The sequence below is a fragment of the Bombus huntii genome, chromosome 6 (assembly GCF_024542735.1).
Source record: "Bombus huntii isolate Logan2020A chromosome 6, iyBomHunt1.1, whole genome shotgun sequence".
In the NCBI taxonomy this organism is placed as follows: Eukaryota; Metazoa; Arthropoda; class Insecta; order Hymenoptera; family Apidae; genus Bombus; species Bombus huntii.
The window spans coordinates 4,657,798-4,684,962 of NC_066243.1; the positions used below are offsets into that span (position 1 = coordinate 4,657,798).

Sequence of the window (27,165 nt, forward strand, 5' to 3'; positions counted from 1 at the left end):
TAGGTAATAACCCGATGGAGTTTGTTATATTACTCCGTTTGTAGTCTTTCAAGAAGGTGTTTATAAAAGTCTCACAATACAAAAGAATTTTAAATATAGTACAGATGCACGCATTATCTTCTTTCTCAAATGAAATCATGAAAAATATTGAATTTGTTGAACGTTTCATATACGAGCATTATGTCTTTCAGTATTCATTTATTTCCAATCGTGATACACAGCTAGGTATCTGTATAAATCATAAAGTTTTTAATATTAAAAGCAAATATCGCATTAAGAAAAGTGAGGCAAAACATAAACTCTATAAATTTTATCGAAACCATCCTCTTTACTAAAATTCCATCATTTTTTTAATATAATTGTGCTGAATAATACTATACATAGTATACGTCAATTCATTCATTATTATGCACAACAACGATTACAATCTATAACGCAAGGTTTATGCGTTTTATAGTGTTTCGTTTGTGAGGTCATACGCCTTTCCACCTTCATTGATGCGATGCTCGACCATTACCTTCCTCCAGTTTACGCCTACGTGTACGCGCAGTCTCACCTGGAAGACTTGCACACATCGCGGTAGATCTCTATCCCGTACAGCTGCTCAATGGTACCTACGTTACCCACATTTTTTACGTCATGAATAATTGTGTCAATCAATATTCACGAATATTTTAACGTATTTGCTACAAAATAATTACTTCAATATAACAAAATATGTAATTCCCCCAAGTCGCCCACGATCATAGTCAATGCAACTATAAAATTTAATTAAAAATAAAAATAGGGCTATAGCAAAATGTTGCGTGATTACTTGCACATAAAATACTTGAATTTGTTCACGTAACAATTTTAGTAATTCACGTATACACAATTCAATTATTCTTGGTTTTTATTTTATTTTGAGTTGTGAACTTTCATTAACTCTATTCGTGGATATCATAAATTATGGTTTAAGATGTATTGTAAAAATCTAGAACTGTGATTGTTCTTTCGATCGATCGGTGTCTATAAAAGAATAAATAGGGTGAATGAAAGAACACGAAACTCACATTGCAAACAAACACTTGGCAAACTTTATTTTCAACGCATGGCAACAAATATATCGGTGTTTCTTAATATCGTATCGTGAACTCTGTATAATTTTCCACGTTTCGTTAATTTCTGTTCAAAAAATCGCGCAGTCGTTCAGAAACGATCTTACCTTAAAACATTTACAATACATTTCTCCACGAAACGAAATATCCTATCTGAAAATTCAACAATTAGAATGTCCCAAGCCATACAATTTTTAGTCAAATTGGGTTTATTTATTTTTACTGACCCGAACGAAGTGGCAGGTCAAATCGATGGTGCTCGGCGCGCTTCTACCTACCTGGACTTTTTTTAACTCGCATAATTAGTCGAACTAGCCTACCTTGCCCGTAATCATATGGCGAGATACTTATACACTGTAGAGAGAGAGAGAGAGACAGAGACAGAGACAGAGAGAGAGAGAGAGAGAGAGAGAGACCCGTTCAGCGAGATTTCCGTTGATACGGCTGAGCCATGGGGAGCTGATATGTCTGTCGCGGTATTTTAGGCGCAGACTCGCGGTTCTTCACCGAGTCCACGCCCCCGGCTTCGATCCCGTCAGGGGTTCGAGAGAGGAGTGAGGACACGGAGAGGGAAGTGGAGGTGGACGAACGAGAGAGGGGTGCGAATTAACAGGCCGAGAGGGAGCGAGATGGAGGTAGTGCGAGAGGGTAGGACGCACCCCCGTGAGTCTGTATGACGTCACGAGGGTCGAATCAATATCACGGAACCATTCCTCCGCTGTCGGTCCTTGACTACGAGAAAGATACCGACTGTTCAGTACGAGGTGGCTTCCACGACCGTTAAGGACACCGAGAGCGCGTCGTTCTGACGAGAACGACGACGGCAACGACGGCGACGACGACAAAGAGGAAGACGAGGACGAGGACAACTGTCACGGGCATTGCACTCGTTGCTCGTCATCCTCTGCTACTTCCGTCACGTTTCTTCGTTAGGTTCTCGTATCCACCTTATCATCTTCCTTTGCGCGATTCCTTGCTTTTTCATGGTTGTTCTATCGTTTTCGAACAAGTTTCACGTAACTGTGAATGGTCGATGCGCGACAGTGATCGACAAGAAGCCGTCGAATTGTTCACGGACCGCTCTTCACCTGCGACGCTTGGAACGTGCGCGAGTGGTAGAAAGACGTTCGAAGATCACAAACATCGTTTGGTGCACCTGTAAGTACGTTTTTCTCAAGTCTGCAGTTCAATAGCTTGTTTGAAGAATGAGGTTTTCATAGACCCCCGCTGATGGCTTTGAACCGAGGTAGAGTTGTTTTGTGTATACGCGACCAATTTCATTTCCGCGTTGTCTGCTGTTGTTGTTCAGTTGGTGACATAAATGCGTGATACCGTTACCTACCGGCCAAGGTAGTGCGATCTATCGATTCCGTACCTTGTAGGTATTTATGAAACGCAAAAGGAAGAAACGTTCGTCTATCCGGCTTCTCCAGAAGGAAAAAAGAATTACCGACTAGTGCCTGGTTTTATCTGTGTTACATGAGGTGTACTCTCTACATATACACGCGGTTATGGTATTTCCTGGTTACGTTCGTACAAGTATAACATTTATTATCGTGGTGCCGTTTAACAGTAAAATAAATCGAAATAAGTTAATAATAAGTCGATATGAAAAATTGATACTTGCTATTCAAATTATTACAGATATTATTGGAACGTTGAAATTATAAAATATCTTGGTGTCTCGTGCGAAACCGATCTCGTCTAAGAATATTCTCAAGTAAAAGTAATGCGATTATTCGGTAGCTCTTCAAGCAGATCAGATTGGACGACAGAAGAAGTTCGTTCTCCACTGTCACACTTGTCTCGTTTTTTTTTATTTTGGAAGAAACGCGTATACGTACCTAGGAGGATCCAGATCGATGTATTTCAGGTGAAGAACTGTACTGATCGACACGATCGGTATCAGTGCCATAGGCGAAGCAAAATTTCGAGAAGGAAGGAAAAGCAGCAGCAGAGTAGCAGCACGCTTGGTGAGTTGGGTGAAAATCGATGGCCATCAGTGCCCATGGGCGGCCTCGCGTTTAGAACAAGGAATAGCCCCTCCCAGAAGACCTCGCTCCGGTGGGGTGACTGCTGCCCCCCAAATCCCAACCCTCCGTCGTCGTCGGCCGTCTGGAAGGACCGTCATCAGGACATGCCGCCGGTACCCGTGTGAGGCTGTCCCCCACTACTTCGTGATTGTACCCCGCGGGGTCTTCAGAGGTACCAGTAGTTTATTCTTATCGATCCACGCACGAAAATTCCTCGACATGCATGTTTCGCTGCATAAGCTTCCTTTACTTTCTTCTGATTCCCCATGCTTTCATCTTTTCTTCGTGTATATGTGAAAAGGAACTTATCGGAGATTTGAATTTGAAAGAAGATATACCTTAACGGTGTTTCTGTAGATAATTGGGAAATATGATTTTGTGAAAAATGAATTTGTCGAAATTATGAATGTACAAAGTATAAATTGAATATCGATCAGACGTGTTGGAACTTCGTTATGAAATTTTCTCGTAAATCGCGTGAGATATCAAACGTCGGCTAGCCATCGCAATTGGAAATCTTGCTGTTATTTAATCCTCGGAATTTTCTTCTTTGAATAGATGCAAACACGATATCAATTTTGCATTTCTCCTGTTAAAGTCTTGCGAATATTTCACTTCTAAGTAATTTACATTTCAATAATTTACATTTTATGAAGTTACTATAATTTATATGATTATTGCTATGTGGTGTTAAATTGTGTTCATGATACACGGTAAATTTATAGTAATTTTGTGTTACGATGTAAATTTAAAAAATTAGTCGTGGTAACACCGACCCGAACTTTGTTTTTGTACTGACGAGAAATGCAACAGATAGCAGATATAATACGACATTTCATTCTTTCAATTTCATTTTGCTACCGTGCAAACTAATGTTCGGTACCAATGTAATATGCAGGTAGTATCAACATTTCGAACGAAGAGATTTACCTCGTGTTAACAGAGTGATGCAAATAATCCAGCTTTGTTTATTAATTCCGCTGCATTTATTGACAAGGCCTTGAACCTTTGTGTTTTATTTACGTCTTCTTGCTTTTTTACGTTAGTAAAGCTATGCGTTTTTTTTTCTTGTTTAATAGAAGAGTTAGCCCTATATAGTGTGAAGCAAGACTAATGGGATTAGAGGGTGAACTCAACCGGGCGATTTAAATGCCTTCTGGGTAGGAACATGGAATTTACACTTAACTGCACGCATTAGGTGCGAGCGGATCGACCGCCGCATTAATTGACTAGAAAAGCAAAGTGCAATTTCACCAAGATGATTGAATTCAAAGCGAAATATAGATTCTCTGGGGTACCTAATAACGCGTAACGTTTGAGAATGTTATGATATTAATTATTACATATCTAATTAATCAGTAGTGTTCCCTATTAAAACGATTTTAACTCATGCTTTAAAGCAATTTATTAGTTCGATTTGATTAATTTTAGTCAATTTAAGTTAACGAGATTCAGGGATCTTTCCAAAAATTGTTTAAATTGAGACTAATCTGACGATCTAGTTATAACTAAGCTCATGAATGGATATGAGTTCAGTTGTATGAAAAATAGCCTTCTGCAATAAGTTCGCAATATGGCGTTGATTTATTATACAAACTATGCAACTCTTTTACTTTATATTTATTCAGTTGAGACTGGAAATTGGTAGAGGTATCCTTCATTTATCGACTTTAGTATTTAGTATATTTGATCTTTTAATATTATATTTAATATTTATTAATTTAATCGAGTCATTTACCGCGCAGTTAATGTAATTTTGATAGCAACCTAAGAACTTCTATACTAATTCTCATATCAGTTATTTTCAATAATTGCTACTTTCTCATAATATATCGCTTTTCATTTTCTCTCTTACTTTTCTCGATTTTAATTTTAATTCGTGCTCAATTCGTGACGAGTTAGATGGTTCTCGACACAAGGGAAATTTTCTTCTTAAATTTCTTTCAACTTTTCATCTGTATTGAAAGAGTTTCGAACATTTGCATTTAAATACGTCGATAAGTAGACCGTGGAATTTTATGCATTTCCGAGTTCAAAGGTGAAAAACTGCAGAGTATGTGTATACAGTGTGGAAAGATACGTGAAATATTCAAAATACAGTATTCACGTAATATCTAACCGTCATGAGATTAATGTCGTGATGTGTTACAATGCAACTTTTAAGAGGATTGTTATAATTGTCCTGATACCATTGTGAAGTTCATTGGACATAAAATCCTATTATGAATGAAACTACACATCCCATTTAAAAAAGCAGGATTAATCCATATTTTTTCAAATTTGAGCGTATTATAATCTTATACTACTATATAACATTGCGTTCATAGTTAAAAAAAAATCCATCTCGAAAGGATTAGCCGGCGAAAGAAATTTCCACTCAGTTCCAGTTTTACGAGCCGCGTACACAGGAATATAACTTTACACAAACAACTATCAGCAGCTTACTAACAAGTATCGTAGAATTTCTTCAAACTCTTTGAAAACTCGCAACAGCAAAAAGATTTAGTTTGTTCGTAAGTAAGCCAGTTTGCCTAAGGTTCGTTAGTATTGTAATATCGATATCGACAATTCCAGGAATTATTTTACGAATAGAACCTATTTCCCATTTGTAAACAGGTATCCGAATCTCCCAAAATCAGATCGACCGCCATACCTCTCGGACTTGCGTCTCCGTCAGTTCGAGTTCACGCAAGTGGACCCGTACTCTCCGAAGATGATTAACATAGCGGGTCTCGTCTCAATCATCCTGTTCTACGCGCTTATCCTAGCCGTAGGAATATGGGCGGCCAGGAAAAAGGAAGCTGGCAACGACTCCGAGGAGGAAGTGATGCTGGCAGGTCGTTCCATCGGTCTGTTCGTCGGGATATTCACGATGACAGCGACCTGGGTCGGCGGCGGATACATCAACGGCACTGCCGAAGCTATTTACACGAGAGGTCTGGTTTGGTGTCAGGCTCCGTTCGGATACGCCCTTAGCCTCGTTTTTGGTAAGTTACAATTTTCGTCAAAATTTCAATTCTCTTTGTTTCCTTCGATTTCTTAACACGTTCATCCTGGTCTCAATGTCTGTGAATCATAATGGTTTATTGCTACTTTTTCTAAGATAGTGCACTCTATTGCTGTAAAAAACTTCTTGCGTTTTGTCAAAGTTACGAAAATGTATCACGATAGAGAATAAAGTTATAATTCAATCAATCGAAGAGTGCTCGTAGAAGACATTGTAAATGCCGAGGAACAAGTCTTCCAGGAGGAAAAGAAATCTTATGCTTTTATGTAGTCCAAATTCATGAAAAGGGAAAGTGCATCTGTAGAAAAGTCTGTATCTCTTAGTTGTAAAGAGAAATCAATGCTCCATTCATTTAGATAGATGGCATAAACAAAGCGTAAGAAATAATTTATATATACTACAGTATTCTCATTGGTATGTAGAACATTTTTCAATAAGAAATCAAAATTTTTCAAGTTTGGTACTCACAATGTTTTCTATAAATATTCTTCAATTATGAAACTAGGCGGATGATACTTTGAAAAGTCGAGGTATTCTGATTTCCAAGTATATATCAAATTGTTGTTATTACTTAATTGTATATTACAATGTATACGTACCAGTTCTCAAAAGCTTAGGCATTTCGAGTTGTAACTACTCAGAAATTGATGGATAATTGAACTTATAATAAAAGTAGACTCCGATGTATCTGTTTATATATATACATATAAGGACTCAACTAATACACAATATACAATATATAGTATATGTATACCGCTTGATTCGATTGAAGATATTTCTCGACAGTTATTTTTTCATAGTTGGAGAAAGCTTATGGTCGTTTGAAAACTTGCTAGTTCTTACGGCGTAGTATAGCAAGGTAATAGATCGTAATCAAGACTCCTACGCGTAATAAGTTTTTAACGTAGTCGAATGGCCTCGAGAAAGAATAAACATGTGTATAACCATCCATTGAAACTATAGGCGTCTATTCACTGAATGATTGTATAAAAAATGTATCACTATATGTACATGATGCCGACTTATGATGTAGAATGTAGACTATAGTCTCTCTGTGCAAATTCATATTTTTATGAATACGATCTTTCGTTTCACACTCGACGTTGCCTACAAGCAACATTGTGTACTTTCAAATATTATCGACTAATTAAATAACAAATGTATATATTTTCACTAAAATGGATCCTAATATCGGAGTACTATATGTATTTTCGGTACAAGAAAATCCGAAATCCGTGTTTAGATTGCTAATAACTGGCAAAAAAGAATTTTCATCGATAAGACGAAAGGAATATTTGACAGTAAAAGAGTCGAAGAAATGAACATTTGTGTCAGCCCTTAAATTGTAAAATCAATCCTACACTTTGGATATTCTGTGTATTTTGGATAAATCATGAGACACAGTCTAATTTCAAATACTAACTTTAATAAAATGGGCTTATATTATATATAGTTGAACACTTCTTATAATATATTAATTATCCTGTGACTTACGAATGGTAGTGTGCATCCTTGTATCTCCTTTTTATATTTTTTATAATTGCCATAATTATTTTATTTAATAAATATATATATTTTATAATTATTTTTCATACTCTTATAATTTGCTACACGTTATCAGTATTAATTGGTATCACGTTGATTGGTGTTACAGGTGGTATATTCTTCGCGAACAAAATGCGAGAACAGGGGTACGTCACGATGTTAGATCCTCTTCAAGATGCGTTTGGTGAACGTATGGGAGGTCTTCTGTTTCTTCCTGCCCTCTGTGGCGAGGTCTTCTGGGCCGCAGGTATTCTGGCAGCTCTGGGTGCGACGTTAGCGGTCATCATCGACATGGATCAGGGAACCTCGGTCATTTTGAGTGCCTGTATCGCAGTTTTCTACACACTCTTTGGTGGTCTTTACTCTGTTGCTTATACCGATGTTATTCAACTTTTTTGCATCTTCATAGGCTTGGTGAGTTGCGAATGTTTTTACGTATACCATGAAATATGTACACACTTCTCGTTCTTTCATACCACTATAATACGTGTTTTTCAATAATATTGATATATTAAGAAAACAATCTTCTTTGTAGCTTATAAAATAGCGAAAAATATTTTTATTAATATGAATATAATATAGTATTAGGGTGTTCTTTTTCGATTTCATTTCATAACAACATACGCTAAGTTTTTTCCATGAAATTTGATATATAACATATCCTTCGATAAGAATATTTATTATATTCTTTAGGTACATTTCGATTTGAATTTATTGCGATATCTTTCTACCTTGCTCACCAGGGAATGAAATCATTCTTTCTATAGGTTGCTATATTTATTTACAGCAACTTTTGTTTCATAAAGCCCTTAGGGGAAATTTATCATGCAGGGTTACAACGTGAAGGTTATCATCGATTTTATTCTCTGCTTTTACAAACGTGTTCAGTATTTTGTAATCACTTATAGTACGTGGTAATAGTTACATATTTTTGTCTTAGAAGCAAACGTGTTCGTTCATTCCTTAAACACAATTTTCTAAATATATCATTACATTGCCGTATTATTTTCGACTCTGCGAAATAAAATTAGCCGCAAGACAAATATAGCGTTGTATCGCACTTGCAAAGTATCATTGATAAATCACTTCTATTTAAGGCAATGCGTTATTAGATCAGAAAGTTCTACGTTATTGAGTCGCTCGATTATCTGAGTCCTGTGGTAAAGTTGGCTTTGCTGATCGATACGAGGGCTCAAGTACCGCAAGTATTTATATTACCAAATTCATTCAATGTTACGTAGGTAGTGACCTACTTCTTCTCCTAAGAATATTATCAAACTATCATTTATTATAAGTTTTATCAGATTAAAGAATTTGCAAGTAACCTAGAACTTTTTGTCTTAGAGTTGCAATTTATTTTTATCGTCCTTCAAAGATATGCTTCCTTATATTTTAATATTTTAAATGGTTTCCTAAATATCTCTTTTTCATTCGATATTTATGAAAATTCATATCTTTATAAACACGATTAAAGAAATAAAACCTAAATAGAGATTCATTTCACCTACTAAAAATTGTAATAAGTACATTCACTAGATTTGTAAAATGTGCTATTGAAATCTATAATTTACAGATATTTTAACTTTTTTTTTACTTTCTTTTGTATAATCTTCTTTCGTACCCGTCCATTAAGTATAATTAATCACGATAGTACCAGATTTCCTGGAAATAATTGTCTTTAATATTTCCACAAGTCAATGGATGGATAACGTAATCTGTATTCATTCATTTGTAATTACTTTACTCAATGATAAGAATCGTTCTAAAGCCGCCTTCGTAGTTTATCGCAAAATTTTCTGTCTTTCTCCCATTTAATTTGCATCCAATTAATTTGAATAGCAAAGTAATGGTATCTACTTCGTTCTCTGCTTCCAAAGAAGGAAATATTTCAAATTAGCAAAATAGTGGAATTTATATTTCATACAGAAAATATATTGCATTAAATACAAATATTAATTTACATCTTACATTTTGTGTTCGTTATTTAATTAACGACATTTCAAATTAGAAAATAGTGGAATTTATATGTTATACAAAGAACATGTTGCATTGAATACAAATGTTAATTTACATTTTACATTTTATGTTAGTTATTTAATTAACCACATTTCAAATTAAAAAATAGTGGAATTTATATTTCATACAGAAAACATATTGCATTAAATACAAATATTAATTTACATCTTACATTTTATGCTAGTTATTTGATTAACAATGAACTACTAGAAGAAGCTCTCACGTTAAGAACATATCTTCTTACTTTTTCATTTAAATTTAACGAAAAGTAATATGCTGTGTCATGTGGTATCCAGTTTTTAAAGAGGATAATATAATTTTGATTGCAGTGGATGTGCATTCCTTTCGCTTGGACCAATCCAAAGGTACAATCCCTTAAATCCATGGACGTGGATTGGATTGGCGAAGTGAAACCAGGAGAATATTGGTCCTACGTAGACTATGGGCTTTTGTTGATATTTGGTGGCATCCCTTGGCAAGTGTACTTTCAACGGGTCTTATCTTCGAAAACGGCTGGAAGGGCGCAAGTGTTGAGTTACGTAGCTGCGGTAGGCTGTATTCTCATGGCAATCCCACCTGTTCTAATTGGTGCAATCGCCAAAGCAACGCGTGAGTAAAATTATATTAATCTAAAGATACACATCTAGAATACTTTTATCTTAAACATGCACGAACCCATTAAGGTCATTGTTACGACAAGACAACATTTCGTTTGCACTTTTTTTCAAATCTATGTTATCGATCTGTATCTATTTGATTACATTATCATTGATTATATTATTATTCCTTTTCTTTAACATTACGGCTAAGACAGAACATTTAAAAAATTCGTTACCGTTTTTCTCAACTAGATTCCACAATTTTGTGAAATTTAAAGAAATCAAAGTATTTAAAACATCGAGATAAATCATACGCAAAATTCTCGCTAGTATATTTATAAAGTGATGCACGTATATTATAATAGTTCACTCTATAATCCTTATTTATACTTTGTCCTTGTACTATCTGTTCATACACGTATTTATGTATAGAATTCTCTTTCGAGTCGAAGGTGCTCGTACTATTACAGGCGCTACTGCACCATTCTTGTATCTTCTGTGCGACGTCGTGCTTTATAACAGCGAATTATAATTTTCGGAATTATCTATACCACCAGATACTCTATAAATCTAAATTCTATCGTAGAATATTCCTCACATAGAAAGTGCATCAGTTTTGCAAACTTGTTTCGTCATTCGCAAACACGACCCAGCTGTACATTTTCTATGGTTTGCTAGAATAAAGAAAATTCCAATCTCATCGTATTAATAGTAAACGAGACGTTGTACGAATGGTTCGGGCGTCTTCCTACGAGCAACCTCTTCTGCTTTCGTTCGAGGGGAGAGAAACATGTTTCGTGGGTCCCCGAATCTAAAGGGGATTGAATTAGACCCGGTTTGCTCGTCATCCTCCCCATTCGCGTTCCTAGGCTACTTGACATTTGGTAGTACTGCAGAGAGAGGACTACTGGTATTTACAAGGTTCCAGGGCTAAGCAGGTCGGTGTTGTAACGGAAGGGTGTGTGGGCGAAGGGTGCCTTGATATCCCACAGCGTGTACAATAGCGTGGGATTTTGTCATATGGTGTTCTCGGAACGAGGGTGAGGGTGATAATGCGACTCGTACACTAACGCACAGCACAATAGAATCGCTGGAACTAATGCGATACGCTGTATCGGTATCTTGTGTATTTTTATTCCGAGGCATGAAAGCAAATAATTTCTTATCTACACGTGTCTACAGGTTGAGGTATACGTCGACACAAAAAGCACAGACATGATGTCACATCGTATACGTACATGTATAGTAATAATATAGGTGTTACGTGTATATGTAAGATTAAATTTGTAGACGAATTTGAGAGAATGAGTGAAGAAATATTATACGTGAGAATCTTCGAACGTAAAATATCGTTCAAATATGGTACAATATTTTTACTATCTAATTTATCATATTTTACCATCAAAATTCTCTGCTAGTCAAGTAGCGTATTTGTTTTGTACTTTTGCTATATAATGGACATTGTATTCGTTAACACCTTCCATTTAATATGACAGGGGAAATATATTAGGGCAGATAAGCCGTTAGGATAAAACAAGATATTCTATAAACTGGGAAATGATACAGTACCTGTAGGAAATTTTATTCGTTCTGAAACATTTGTAGCATTGGATGATTTAATTGTTAATAGATCGATATAGAAATATAAGGCCAATAATTCAATTATTAAATTCCCCTCTATTAGACGTTTCGCGTGAATTGAACTTCGTATTAAATTAAGTTGATTTGTTCACTGTTTGGGGTATCGTCCTTTTATAAAATATTTACATGGTATATAATTTTCTATCAATTCGTTTATATAACAACGAAAAATATTTCGAAATCTGTTGTAGCTTGGAACGAGACAGGATACACCGGTCCATATCCTTTCACCGAGGCAGAAACAAGCATGATTCTACCAATGGTTTTGCAGTATTTGACGCCAGATTTCGTTTCCTTTTTTGGGTTAGGCGCAGTATCAGCAGCAGTGATGTCTTCAGCGGATAGTAGCATCCTTTCGGCTAGTTCCATGTTCGCCAGAAACGTTTATAAATTAATCTTCCGTCAGAGGGTAAGTTCTTCGTTCTTACGTAGATGGTCGACTTTCTGTTTTTAATTTCGTGTTGTGTCATGCATTTAATCATTCGGCAATCTCGCCTGTCATCGCTTTTAAATTTTATTTGACATCATGTGTCGCACGAATCATCATCAGTATTATTTTCATCATGGCCATCGTCATCACTACCATCATGCGTTCTCCATCTTCGGTTCTGACTATTTATAGGAAAGTGGTTACAAAATTCGAACGTGCTTCACGTTCGAGTAATTGTTCGAGGAGCGATATATCGTTACTTCTTGAAACGGGGACGAACGTAACAAAATTGGAATCTGCATTAGTTATTCGTCGCTTGACAAATAAGTCAGCAAAGACAGTACCACAACGATGCTTTAGGTATCGGACGGCTCCGTCGGAGTAACGCAGCGATCATGCAGTTTCGATATTGCATTCTAGTATTCAACGCGAGATGCAGATTCTTCGAATCGTAGAATTTCACGTACGCATGAATATGGATCACGTGTTATCGATTTCCTTCAGGATCATAATTTTTAGTTGTGCATTCACGAGTAAAAGTAACCGTGTCAAAAACTTCCACGTTTCATAGAACATCTTGCCCGACCATAGAAAACGTCTTCATTGGTTCGTATTTGCGTAACGATGTTTCACCAGCATCGCGCTCTCATCATCCCATATTTTCGTATTTGCCTCAAATCTCCTTTCTATCTCGCTCACCCGCCAATCCACTTCCTCGAACGATGCAGCCGATCGTAGAATCGAATCGACGTCCGCCCTCTCTACTAGCCATTTCCCCGTTAAACAGGCGTCGGAAATGGAGATCATCTGGGTGATGAGAGTGGGAATAGGCGTGGTCGGCATATTGAGCACAGTGATGGCATTGACGATACCCTCGATCTACGGCCTCTGGTCGATGTGCTCGGACTTGGTCTACGTGATCCTCTTCCCTCAGCTGTTGATGGTGGTCCACTTCAAAGAATACTGCAACACTTACGGCAGTCTAGCTGCTTACATAATAGCCTTCATTGTGAGGATTAGCGGTGGCGAACCGTTAATGGGTTTACCCGCGCTCATTCACTATCCGGGGTATGACGAGGAGACAAACACTCAAGGGTTCCCCTTCAGGACAATGGCAATGCTGATGTCGTTGGTGACGTTGATAAGCGTGTCGTACGGCACGCAAGTAGCCTTCCTGACGGGCAGGCTGGCGCCTGGATACGACTTCTTCAGATGCGTGGTCAACATACCGGAAGACGTCGAAAGAGTCGGACCAGATCCGGCAGAGGGCGAACAGATGGCTGTCCTAGCTGCCGGTATTGGCAGACTTTACGGAAGCAAAGACGAATCAAACGGCCGAGTTAATCCTGCACTCGAGCCGGACTACGACATGGACCCGGGATGTAAGATAGCCGGGGAATCGGATGGCGTCGTGGCCGGAAGCGGTGGAGGCGGAGGTAGAGCGCACCTAGTGCCTCATGGACCGAACGTGCCACGACAGCCGCAATCCAGCACCGCGTTCTAATTCCTGGTTCCGTGATCGGATGCTGTGACCAACAATAAGTGCGGCGGTACAGGTCTGTCTTCTGTTCTTCTTCTTTTCCTTCAGTCTTTTAGTTCTTTTCGTTCCTTCCTTCTATACGTCATTTCCAACTCTTTTCGATAGTTTCTATATCTGGGAACGGTGTTTTGCATGGACAGATAAAGGGAGAGCGCAAATGCGTGTCAGAACATTCGTTGTGAAATTGCCTGAAACGTCAATTTAGATTTTTTATAATGTAAATGAATATATAGCGAACAGTTTTTATCGATCGCGTTCGTTGCTAAGATTAATTTTGTACGAGATCGAACGTATGATCGTTAAGTATTATTTCGCGCGATTATTCTCCTCGTTGAAGAGAACTTTGTCGAAGGATAGAAATCCTGATTCTGTTGCTTCGGTTTCCCAATTTGCTTTCACGCTTCTTCTCCCTCCCCCCCTCTCCCCACGTCTAGGAAGCTCCAAAACATGCCAATCTGCTCCAAGTTCTTCACGAATCTTGTTTCATGGTTGTGTTTATACGTAGTTACAGTTCTATAGTGATGTGTACCTGTTTGAGAATGCCCATGCGTTCTCTTTAATAGTGAAAGCAATAGAAGAAAGGAAATGTATAAAAGTGGTCGAATGAGCGCGAAAATGGAACTGGAAGGAAAGTGCAATACTCTTAAATATCGGAGCTTCTTGGATAGTTGGGCGAGGTAATTTCTGCCTGTACCGCCAATTAGGCCTAGTAATCTGTTTCCTTTTTGAGAAATATACACACAAACACACATACACACACACACACACATATACTTATACGTATATAAATTACATTTATATGCAATTATATATGTGCGCGTACGTATGTAATTGTGTATAGATATATAAGAAATTTAGAGTTTATCAAACCAGCTTGGGAAAACCAGCGTCTTGATGCACGACCGATTCGTTCTCGTTACCATCAAGCGTATTTCAGAAATCGTGAGAATGCGAGGGGAAAGCAACGAGATCATCGAGAGTTTCAATGTCGGTTGAAACAGTTTATCAGACACTGACTCTGGACGAGCGGCTATCGTCGGATAGGATAGAGTCTATAGATGAACGTTACATGCAAAGTTTTTAGAACGAGTTAAATTAGACGGATCACGTTATCGTTTAGTCCTCTTCCACGTGCATCGTTCCACTTTCTTCGTCTTATTCATTGTCATGATATTAGTATTTAATAATATACCGCCATCGGTTAGAGTCCATCTTAGAATCTCGATGTTAGAAAAAAATATAAAAGTAAGAAAGAAACAAAAAGACGTTAAGAGGCTTTTGTACTTGCGACTCATCGTTCTTCCCTTGCTTAATCTGACTGGAAACATAGTCAATACACACGATGTATGCACGTTCGTTTATACTATAAAAAAACGAAGCGGAGTTAGGCGTTATAAATTAGCATGTCACTTAGCCGCTCGTAGAACTTCTCGAGATTTTTCGTGACTCACGCGTTAAAACTACCGGGGTCAGCCAACTCGAATTTTTCTTTTGCATCGATGACGGTGATTTGAAGGCATGTAAATCTCAACTCAATCAACGATACAGAGCCCGATGTTACATTCGAAACCACAGCTTTTGTCCTTTATTTATTCGATGTACGACTGGCCTCGGAGTTAGATCGAAGGGTTAAATAACATTTTGCCTCGATAAATTGTCGATTTTTATAAAATTCTTACGTTCGTCTGATAAGCACAATGAATCGTAAAACTATAAACGCGATACAAAAATTATAGGAAATCGTAAATATCGTAAATGTAGATCACGATGTAAGACGACATCGTAATTATTAAAAGACATCAATTGAACATAAAAAATAAAATATTCGAGTTGATAAATATCATACCGATTAAAAGTTCTTGTATAAAGTATTGCATTGATTAACTCACATCTTTGTACTAACTCATTTCTAAACGTCCATAAACGACATAAACGAATAAACTAACGATCGAACACGATGCGTGAGTGAACGGATAATCGTGTACACAAATCGGTCGTAGCACAGATTCGTTGTGTTTATTATATAGTATATATACATATATATATATATATATATATATATATAAAATGTATAATATAATTAACATTATCGGGATTAAAATGAATTGCGAGTGAATTAGCAGTATCGAACAGAAGAGAAAAAGAATCAGATTTCTCGACGCATATGCACATACAGACTCAGACACAGACACACACACACATACACGAAAACTAAAGTCGTAGTTTTTAATGTCGCTGATGCGAATTATCGCCGCTGTTGTTAATTCTCATGATTGATTTATCGGGTAGGTTATTGTTTAACGTAGCCGTTACGTTGTTCACGAAGGCCACACGGTAATGCCTATGTAGTAGAATTATTGCTCGTTATAGTTGCTCATCCCATTCTTTATCGCCAAAAGAAAAATAAAAAAAAAAAAGAAAAAATGTAACAGAGAAATCGAGAGCAAGTGGTGTGTGTATAATTGTTAAGCGAGTAGTTCCTACTCAGTCTCCGAATTTCACAATGTTTTCCCACGTCCCTGAATATCCTTCTTTGACGGTCGAAAGTTTCGTTGGACGATGGACGGTGAACGTAATTGAAGAGAAACGTAAGCGGAACCTCTTAACGAGTTTCTCATTTACCGTTTTCGGTAATGAATATTCATGGACAAACGTATGATCGTTACTTCTACAAAAACGCACGTGAAAATTAATTTTTTTTGCGAAACGAAGCGTGTGCGAGTTTTTCTTACCTGTCACGCGAACGTCCAAGCTCTTTCGACGTTTGTCTCGAACCTTCTCATTGGTCGTCACGGTCGATCGCAATCATCTTACGCGACTCAAGCGAATAACGCACACAATGAAATCGTAGCAGTTTTATTTTAAAGTAGACACGAATCGTCGTTGGAAATAAGCAAACTCTCATCCGTCGTTATCGTTTACCATCCTCCTTCCCAACTAGGGGTATTCAATCATTAGAATGTGGTCGTTTTGCCATACCAACCACAGGGTTAAAAGTTACACGCGGATTATTCATTTAACCTGTCAGATCTTAGGAAGCATCTTCTTAATCACGAGGTAACGGTATAAGAAAATAACGACGTTAGTTCCGTACGGAAGTAGCTTTTAAGCGTACGCTGGCGTAGAAGATATAGCGCTCGTTAAGCGAGGCGTCTTTGCACGACCAACGGTGGTGAAATTACATCTAGACAAATGACAGAGGAAAGAGAATGTTTCCTGTGCATCACGATGTATACACAGACGCATCTTCTGTGTGTCAACAGACAGAAGACTTTCACTCGGCTATTAAGTCCGCGATGAGTTGGCTGGTTAAGTCAAGCTATTCGCAGACAACGGAGAGCGGAATTATCGTTATTATATCGCCAGTGTGGCCACTTTGTAGCTGGTAACCGCGTTCTTTTCGCTATCTCTTTTTTACAACCAGAAACAGAATTAGACGATCGTAAAACGTTCCTCTGCGGATGATTGGAATTGCACGTAGCTCAAACTGAAGGAACAATTAGGCGAGAAACAGCAAAAGGAAAAAAGAATTCCGGGTTCAGTGAGTTTGCTTGGTTTCATGCTGGCTCATCGTTAAAAGATTTTACTCTGTCAATGAGATACTTACGCCGCAACGCGAAACCGAAGATGCTTCAAGTGAGGAAGAATACGAATTACACGTTCAGAATTGCCTATATTATTTCATCGCCAGTATTTTAATGATACGATAGACAAAGTTATATTTTATGATTTATAATAGTTACTGTATATCATCTCGATTCTCGATAGAAGCTGAATTTCTGATCTAGTATAAACTATATAAAGAGGATCTCGTTTGAGACGACAGGTTAATGTAATAATTCATAGCATATCTTGGTTCGTTAATTCACCCTGTTCCATTGAAACGGCATACCGTGTAAGGGGAAAGAAAGAGAATCTCGCGATATGCGAATGAATATTGTTGCGTAGATAAATCTATATGATAAGATCCGATGTATTTCTAGTGGCGTACGTGTTAATTGTGAGACAACCACTGTCACGTACATGTCAAATACCATGCATTGTAATCAACGATGTAACGGAAAATCTATACATATCATGATGCGTGCTCTACATTATACATACACATATTAGGTACACTAGCGTGTAAGGTAAGGAAGTACGTAAGAAGGGAAAAAACATGATAAAAAAATATATATAAGACATGTATATATACGTACTATATATATATATATATATATTTATATATATATATAATTATATATATATTTATATATATATTCATATATATATTTATATATATTTATATATATATATTTATATATATATATAGCGTGGTTATCCTCTCGCAAAAAGAGATCGATGGTTTCGTAACTCCACAGAATTAGGGAGACCCTCTTCATTTTTTGCGAGCGACGAGTGTCTCTTTAATTTCTCTTTAATTTCGGGTGTACTATCCAGCGATCTGGCCAGAGGAGAAGAGAAACGAGCGCTCGCGTGTATCGCGAACGAATTAAAAAGCGAAGAAGAAATGTGCGAACGAAGGCTGCCTGAACGCCGAACGCGAAACGAAAGGTTCAATCGAGCTAGTGATGCGAACTCGTTACTATAATAATACGCAGCGTTACGGAAACGCAGTGTTCCATAACTACTCACCTGCTTTGAAACGGAATCGCGTACCTAATGTTATTGTAACTTTCGTCCTATCTCGCAAGCCTGGGACGCCTACCTATCATAGAGTATTATTATGTGTAAAAACAAAGAAAAATGCCCGACTTACCCCGTAAGAACATATCTATGTATATGTATTACGAAAGCGTTACCGATACTGTATTATACGACATATTATACGTGTATAATTGAGAAATTGAACGCGATGTTGATCGTAAATGTTAAAAATAAAAAGTGTACGAAAAAGTCAGAGTTGTTATTTTAATAATTATCCCCAGCAGCGAAATAAGAGTCGCAAAGAATTGCATTTACGGCCACGTAAACACGAAATTGAAAACGCTACGTTGCTTCGAAAACTTTCACTTTGATTAACAGTCGTTAACCCGGTTAACCCCTTGGCTAATGTTGGCGCCTAAAGGCGCTTATTACATTTGCACTTGTGATACTGCAGGCGCCTAAAGGCGCTTAAAAGAATTGCTCTTATGGTACTGTAGACATCTATAGGCTCTCGGAAAATTTTATCGACCGCAATTCCAGCTAATCTCACTTGAACCAGATGTAAGTGAATGCTAATTCGACAATTACATATTTCGTCAGTACATACATTCCATATATTATTTAAATATGTTTATTTTCCAGTTATGTCTTTTATATCCTTGAAACGAAGTATTGGGATAAGAGAAAGGTCAGGAAAAGTACATGCAAACGTGAAACAACGATAATTCATATTTCTGATTCTGTGGAAACGTGTGATTTCGAATAAATGAGAATACGAATGAATAAACAATATTGCTTTAACGTAATGGAATTCAGTGTTTTTAATTATTTCAATATGTTTTCTCAGAAATGTAAGCCTAACAAAAAATTTCACTGTTCTTGGTGTAAGTCGCGACAGAACTCCTACCGTGTGGTACGCTTGGTACGTCTCAAAGTCTGCCGTAGTCAAAGGGTTAATACATCGCGGATATATGAAAATTTATATTTTTATAAACCCAATTGGAGAAATGAAACCTACTCGGAGATTTGTTTTACTCGTTAGATATCATGACGAATATTTTGCATATTTCGTATATTTTTGTATATATGCATTCTTTGTACTTTTATGCCTTTGAATCTCCCATAAATGCGTAAGCATCCCCATAGCGAATTAAATTCATCGTCTTCGCGTTTCTGAACGGATTTTAAAGAGGAGACCTTCGTTTTTTGAAGAAACGAGGCTAACAATTATTCTCGAGAAACGTGGTCATTACCTAACGTTGAACATCCATTGCAGAAAGGGAGTGGCAAATAGGTCAGGATACATTCCGTTATAATTTGAGCGAATCAACGTAGGAGCCGTAGGTCCCGATATCGATACGCGTTTTTAGCTAGGTTACGACAGAAATAGAAAGAACTCTTACTTATTCATGCCTTCCCGGTATTCGAGTTAGGGAATCGATAAATCGACCGACCGACTACGTCGCCCAACTAACCCTACGACGAGCTCAATCGCCTTACGTATATGTATAGTCGTTGGTCTTTATTCTAGCTACAAAGGGTAGGTCGTGTCGCAATGAACTTCTATCCGTGATTACGTTTCTTTTTCCAGCGTAGCGGCTTTATTAGTACAAAAAGCATTTTTACAAAATAAATAAGTTACAGGCTCTGAACGAGGAACGAATTCATCTTCGTGTCTCTTTCTTCCTTTCTTTCCAATTTGCCTGCCTTTTTCAGAGACTCTCGTGCGTACGAAATTCGCTCCTTTCGATTCGATGCGATGGTAAGTATTATCAGCGGACGGCTTCCTAAGAGCAAATAGGAAGAGAGGTAAGCAAAAGCGTCTCGAATCTTTTAAGTTTCTCGTATTCCCTTTCTTCCGTTTGCTTTCAGAAATACGCCTGCTACGATACACACTGAAGTTCTCGCAAGGCAGCGGCCGTTACCGCGTTACTGTTAAACTTTTAATGCGGATCCTGAATACTTGGGCGATGATTTTAGGTTCGCGAGAATGACCTCCGATTCCGCTTCCTTCCTTTTCGTTTTATCGGCAGATGTTCCATTGGTCTGGCTAAGATCAACGTTTGGAATGAGTTTGTTGTGTCTGGATCGTGACATGGAGGATGTCGATGTGTTAAAATTCTTTTGGCCCGTTCGATGGTGGTTGATGATTGGTGAAACATGGTCGAAGGTCGTCGCGCGAGATGAAAACTTCTTCCGATTAATATTGGTAGCCTCCGTTGCTGGCGTAACTTTGACCACCTCCGCCGCCGGAGTAGCCACCGCCACCACCGCCACCGGAGTAGCCACCACCTCCGGAATAACCTCCGTTACCACCTCCTCCAGAGTAGCCACCGCCGCCTCCTCCAGAGTAACCACCTCCGCCACCTCCAGAGTAGCCACCACCGCCGGAATAGCCACCGTTTCCACCACCGCCGGAATAGCCACCGTTTCCACCTCCGCCGGAATAACCTCCGTTTCCACCTCCGCCGGAGTAGCCTCCGTTTCCACCTCCGCCAGAGTATCCACCGTTTCCACCGCCGCCGGAGTAGCCACCACCACCGGAATATCCACCGTTTCCACCTCCAGAGTAGCCACCTCCGCCTCCAGAGTAACCACCACCGCCTCCAGAATATCCACCGGAACTGGAACCGGTAACGATTCCAACATTTCGATTACTGGTTGTCAAAGTTTCTCGATACATATTTATGTACATGGGATTATATACAACGAAAAAGAGAAAGAAAGTTTTAGAATAAATTAAAAACAGGCTGGTCTCGCTAAATTTTTCAAGCCTGCTGCGTTCTTTCGACCATTTCCGATGGAATTGCATTCTTTCCAAATTTAAAGAAGATACGAAAGAATCGTAATTGACAGGAATGAATTTTTCGTCTGATATTGCGCTACAATTTCTCATAAAATGTTAAGAATCCATTTCGCTTGAAATAAGAATGAGATTTGAATACTAGAGAAGCTGGAGAACCGTAGTAAGATTAATGTGTGCAATACGTGCTGTGCTCGTTCGAAACGATTTAATCCTAATTCACTTAGAGCTACTCGAGTATGAAAAAAATATCGTAAAAAAAATATTTTACCCTCCGAAACTGCCACCACCGGTGCTAGGTGTACCGTAAGTGGAAGATGGTCTTGAATATCCGCCGCCACCGCCGCCTCCAGTAGGCGCGCCATAGCTGGTGGACACTCCACCACCTCCAGAAATAGGTGCTGAGTAACTAGCGGATATCGATGATCCACGCGATGGTGCGCCATAGCTCGACGACAATCCACCGCCGAAGCCGCTGCCGCCTCCAGGAGCGCCATAAGTGCTAGACGGTCTTCCGCCACCTGATGGTGCACCATAGGTCGAAGATGGTCTGCCACCACCGTTGGAAGGTGCTCCGTAGGTGCTAGATGGTCTTCCTCCGGATGGAGCGCCATAGGTGCTGGATGGTGCTCCATAGCTACTGGATGGTGCTCCGTAGCTCGAGGAAGGACGACCGCCACCACCGCCGCCGCCGCCTCCACCACCACCAGACGGTGCACCGTAGATGGAGGATGGGCCACCGCCTCCTAAGTTCGGTGTCCCATAGCTTGTTGATGGTGGTAAGTAGCTACCCGAAATTGGAGCTGTAAATAAACGTTTCTTCACACCAGGAGTTCTCAACTTGTACGCACGACCTTCAAGCAGATCCCCAAGTAGTTTCGCGCCGTTGTTTTAGTTTTTAGTAAAATAAGATTTAGATATATTAATATTTGCAACATGTTGCACTAATGACGTAAACATATTTGGTAAACATAGTCGCAAATATATTGTTAGATTTGTTTGTACGAGTATTTCTTATTTCGTTTCTATCGGAAGCATTTTGCTGATCTGAGTTCTGTTTAATATGTGAATTTCGTTATATCACGTTACAAATAATATATTTTCCTATTATTGTTATGCAATTATTCTTTTGTATTTTCTTCTCATAACTATATATATAAATATTGCAACTGTATGGAAGAAGTCCTGTCTTCTTTGTAGGTTCCGAAATTTCTATTACATACGTTACATTACAACGTTAACGAGATCATGATTCTCCTTGTGTCTTTTTGTTCTTATCTTTGTCATTAGTCGGTGAAAGTGTGGGAGATCTCTAAATGACTTCGCCTTGTTAACTATGTCGTGTGATCGTAGTTTACAACTTCATACAGTGTTCTCTAAACTCATCTACAACCTTCTCGGCGAATCTGCTGAGATACCACTACCTTTGAAATTGCCGAGGTCAAGAGCCACGATCTGTTCGCATTGTCTTTAATCAAGTTCGTGACTGAACTTCCCCTACTGTCCTTTATTGTTTCATTGCCTGACAGAGCATTGCCGGAAGAATATTCGTAATTGAATATTCAAGGTTCGCTTAATGACTTATTTCGCTATTTAAGAACTACAATCTTGTTTTCAGGCCATGTCATGAAATAAGTGAAACGATGCCTTTCGTCGAGTACTTTTTCTGCGAATAACAACAAAATATTTCACGCTGGTTTTCACTGGAAAGTTTGTTTCGTACTTTAACTAATTTAAACTTAAATAATTTTTACTCTTAGGCAATTTTGTTACAAAATTGATTCTCAGTTAATCTTCTTACAAAACGAAAATTATAATTCTTGTACATTAAAACGAATGTAAATCAAAATATGTGTGAATTTCAATTTCTCAAAAGTAATTGCATAATAAATAGTTTCTTACGTAAAGTGAAATTTTGATACTTAATTCAGCCAGCACGGAAGTACTTACGTGATTACTATTCATTAAACATAATTTAAGATTTCTTCGATAAAATAAACTACAGAATTGATTGCAACAAAATCGCAAGTAGATTGTAACGGTTCCTATTCAGAAACTTGCTTGTCTCGTGTAATACTTTTAATAATAATGATTACATCGCTTGCAATATCAAAATAGAAATTGCATCGAGGCCTTTGATTTCGTAAAAACAAAACGAAGGACTATTAAAGTTTCCTACTCTATATTTTATCATGGCTACATAATGACACAATATTTCCTGAATCTTGCCGTAGATGAGAAATACAAGTTCTTTACTGCGAAAACTATATGAAGACTGTAGGAAGAAAAAAATGGAAGAGCAGCTTTAAAATTCAGATTAATGTACCGGTAAAATATTCAAGACCTAATAAAATTAATCAATTGATCCCGAAATTGTTCTTCTATTGAATTTTGCAGCTTAACGCGTATCTCTCCACGCTTTGTGTAATTTTTAAAATATTGCTTGTCAGGATATTCAATTGTTGAAAGATATTAAAATATTATTTGGTTTCTACAAAACAGATTCCCTCCACTGACAGCTATTTTACGTTAAAATATTTCTTCTTAGTTATAGAGCGACGTAAAGATCAAGGGACAGAAATATATTATCGGGTTTTCTTCCTATCATCTTGTGTACAATATCTATATATTGTGCAATATCTATTGTACTATATACAATATACATATGTATACATGTATGTATTTATATAAAGTATATGTCTGTATATATATACATAAATATGTGCATACATACTGTTTATATTGCATATATGCAAGTATAGTTTGTTTAATGTCGCGCTGAAAAGTCTCCTCTCTTTATCCGATCGATTAAAAGACGAATCTAATTTTGAAATGGCCCGGTGCGGAATATTTGATTTTATCGAAATGGTTTATATTCGTTCGCAACTATAGAAGAAGTGTGTCAGATGGCGAGATATCGGTTCAATTTTCACATTAGCTTACTAGTACGTGCGACATCGTCGATGAGCCGTATCGATAATTCACAGCGCCTCGTCCTTTGAATATTTCATTCTCAGTTGCTCGAAGCAGCGACGACGATTTCTATTTTTTTCCGCGTGCTAATTTTTCAATTTCACGTCCAATTTTCATTCAGCAACGAACGCACGACGTTCGACCACGAGGAGAAACTTGGAGCAGCGCGACCGCGTGTAATTTATCTTTCACCCGGTTCAATCAGTGCAAAGTGATAGTTCCGCTACGTATACGCTAATCAGAAGCATCGTGCTATCATGTATGTCGCTTTCTGTCAATTTTTTAAACTTTCTAGTTCTTTTTCGTGGCTTTCGACTTTCTACGCGCTTCGGCACGTTTTCCGTCAAGTAGTTTCGAAGGGTAATAAAACGCCTCGACTATTATACTTTCGCTTCGCGACTTCGATTTTTAATCGTAAATCGGGTTTATTTTTACGAGACTTTTTCAGATCGTAACTAGCGTACAGTCAGAGAAGTATAGTTGAACCGATTGTTTCAACGTGACATGGTTTTTCAACGTTGCCACTTGGAAAGTACCAACTTTTACGTCGATTGAAGTTATTATCTCGAGTTTGGTAACTAATATAGCTCGACACTTTGTTAAATGTCGCGTTATATTTTACTTTTAATGGATATTCTTAACCGAGTATTCGTAATTCTACGTAACAAAAATATCGATCTCGTTTAATTGTTCTGGATGTTTTTACTTTCTTCGCGTAGGTATCGAATTTTTCTAAATATTCTTACCCTCGGCGTAGATAGGTTGCAAGAGCAGGGCCGTAGCGAGCACGGTCGCTGCCAGGGGAGCCCATGTTTTCGCGGGCCTCATGATCCCTGACGAGTGGTTGATGTAGCTTCAAGATACAGCCGAAGCCGATTCACATGCACGAACTTTTACCCCGAGAGGACTTCTCGATATGCTCACGTGTGTAACGTAGGAAATAGGACGAAGAAATAGAATCAACTGTGAGCTAGAGGCGCGGAGGCGATGTGGCCTACTCGACGCATCCGTAAGATTTCGTCTAACGTGCTTCAAACATCGTCGATCTCGCTTATATAGTTAACCGTCTTTCGGAGAAAGTCCTCGCGCGAGTGCAAGAGGATGCTACCAGGTAGGCAAGACTTCTTGGTGAACGTGGGAGGGGGGCGAGTTGTGGGGTGAAAGACAGTGAGGGAAGTGGAGGACAGGAGGGGATCGAGGACCTCGGGTGGAGGATCGGTAAGAGATGCGTCTTGGCATCGTGGTTGACCCTGGTCAGGCTGTTACTCTACCATTTTTTCCTTTCTTTGTCTCTTACATCGAAACCTGTTCGTCTCTGTTCTTCCTTCTCGATCTTCGTATTGTTCGTGCCTTTTCTTGTCGCATCACGAATTTAAAGCTCTTGTTATGATAAATTACCGCAGACGCGGCCTTGATGTCACAGCCGATGGCAGAGATCGGGAGATGATGACGACGGTAACGATCACCCGAGGCACCGACATGCCTGTTCATCTCGTGCCAGTTATTCGACGTTTCGTCATTTTATTAAATATCTATGTAGATTATTCGTTGCGTTCTTTGGTTACAACGACGTTCGCCGAACGTGAACTTTTCAAAGGATGCCCTTTGACTCGGGCTTCTGTCACCTCATTTGTACGATAATCAGAAGTTTAGCTTTTAAAAGGAAGAGAAGAAGACCAGACAGTTCGACTGATCTTAGTTTCGGACGACTTTGCGTAATTTTCGGTATTCTCCGAATGATTTACAAGCTTGCTCCGGAAGTGAAAACGCTGGCCTGTTCAGAGTGAGAATTTAATTCCTATTGTTAGTCAAATTTTGGGCGCTCGTTTGTTTCAATCGTGATGTGAATATAACGACGTCAAAAGTTCCTCTACGTTGATTTATCGAATAGGAAAGTAGTTGCATTCTTAATAGAAAGCTTTGTGTATTTTGAATTATAAGTAACCGAGTAGTTGGCCAATACCGTGTCAAATATTACGGGAATCTATTCTCAACTATGTGTTTCAATTTCATTAAAACGAGTTTCTCCTAAAGTTTCTCCAAAACGTGTGTGTGGTAGTCATTGGCTCCCATTGCTCCTTAAAAGACTATATTAACGTATCTTCATTATGAAACAATCGTAGAATTGTTATATCGTTTGACGATTAGCCTTTAATCAAATCGAGGAACTTCCTCTGTCTTTCAGAAAACGAACGTGTGCTATACTACATAAGACAATCGTAACATTTATTAGTGTAAGTGTACGAATTTGTTATATCACTTAATATAAAGTAATAAATTAAAAAAGCGTGATTTGATTTGATTTATGTATTTATGAAACTCAATTATTGCAAATCGTATAATTCCATTATTCATATTGACTGGTCAATAGTAATTAACAGGTACAGTAAATATTAATACATCTACTAAATATGTATACATATTTATATTATATTATATATTTATAACATATCATAATATATATAATACGTAATCAGGTATAGTAAAGCGCATAGGAAATTCATTTTTTATTCAAGTTTTATAAATATTTTCATGAATTGGATAAAGCCATAATTAATAACATTATCTGATATTTTTTAAGCCCGTGCGACTACCGTTATACCTAGATATTTATAATTCATAACAGGGTACAACTAGGATGTAATTAGATATAACGTGACACAAACAGAGTACGTTGGTATAGGTTTTTATTTCTTTATAATACACGAAGAAGGCAACAGCGTGATGATATTTGCAAGCGATCGTCGTTCCCAATTCCTACAGACGCAAACGTAAAGATTCGCTGACGTTTCTTGCAGCGATCACGATAAAGGCGGTCGGATGTAGAATCTTCG

The 27,165-nt window shown here is 38.1% G+C and overlaps 2 protein-coding genes across 3 annotated transcripts; one reads left to right on the plus strand and one right to left on the minus strand.

Annotated features, from left to right (window-relative positions):
• Window positions 1-1,817: 1,817 nt before the first annotated feature.
• Window positions 1,818-15,963, plus strand: LOC126866840 (high-affinity choline transporter 1). Of its 2 annotated transcripts, XM_050620809.1 has the most exons (7): window positions 1,818-2,255; window positions 2,971-3,302; window positions 5,747-6,117; window positions 7,792-8,096; window positions 10,028-10,307; window positions 12,130-12,347; window positions 13,156-15,963. In XM_050620809.1, the coding sequence occupies exons 3-7, from the start codon at window positions 5,844-5,846 to the stop codon at window positions 13,870-13,872; spliced, it is 1,794 nt and encodes a 597-aa protein (XP_050476766.1). In that variant the 5' UTR covers window positions 1,818-2,255; window positions 2,971-3,302; window positions 5,747-5,843; the 3' UTR covers window positions 13,873-15,963. The 2 variants fall into 2 exon arrangements, with proteins under 2 accessions (XP_050476766.1, XP_050476765.1); XM_050620808.1 differs by lacking the exon at window positions 2,971-3,302.
• On the minus strand, window positions 15,945-26,301 carry LOC126866844 (loricrin-like). The gene is made up of 3 exons (XM_050620821.1): window positions 25,078-26,301; window positions 21,630-22,161; window positions 15,945-21,179 (listed from the first exon to the last, which is right to left on the minus strand). Exons 1-3 carry the CDS (start codon window positions 25,157-25,159, stop codon window positions 20,756-20,758), a joined length of 1,038 nt encoding a protein of 345 aa, XP_050476778.1. The 5' UTR covers window positions 25,160-26,301; the 3' UTR covers window positions 15,945-20,755.
• Window positions 26,302-27,165: the final 864 nt, after the last annotated feature.

Excerpts from the sequence above, each read along its gene's own strand:
- LOC126866840 (XM_050620808.1), top strand. The coding sequence starts at position 2,131 with ATGCGCGACAGTGATCGACAAGAAGCCGTCGAATTGTTCACGGACCGC. Across the intron at positions 8,097-10,027 it reads TTTGCATCTTCATAGGCTTG|TGGATGTGCATTCCTTTCGC; the intron begins GTGAGTTGCGAA and ends TTTTGATTGCAG. Across the intron at positions 10,308-12,129 it reads TGCAATCGCCAAAGCAACGC|CTTGGAACGAGACAGGATAC; the intron begins GTGAGTAAAATT and ends AATCTGTTGTAG.
- LOC126866844 (XM_050620821.1), bottom strand. The coding sequence starts at position 25,159 with ATGAGGCCCGCGAAAACATGGGCTCCCCTGGCAGCGACCGTGCTCGCT. Across the intron at positions 22,162-25,077 it reads GCAACCTATCTACGCCGAGG|CTCCAATTTCGGGTAGCTAC; the intron begins GTAAGAATATTT and ends GTTTATTTACAG. Across the intron at positions 21,180-21,629 it reads GGTGGTGGCAGTTTCGGAGG|TTCCGGTGGATATTCTGGAG; the intron begins GTAAAATATTTT and ends TACCGGTTCCAG.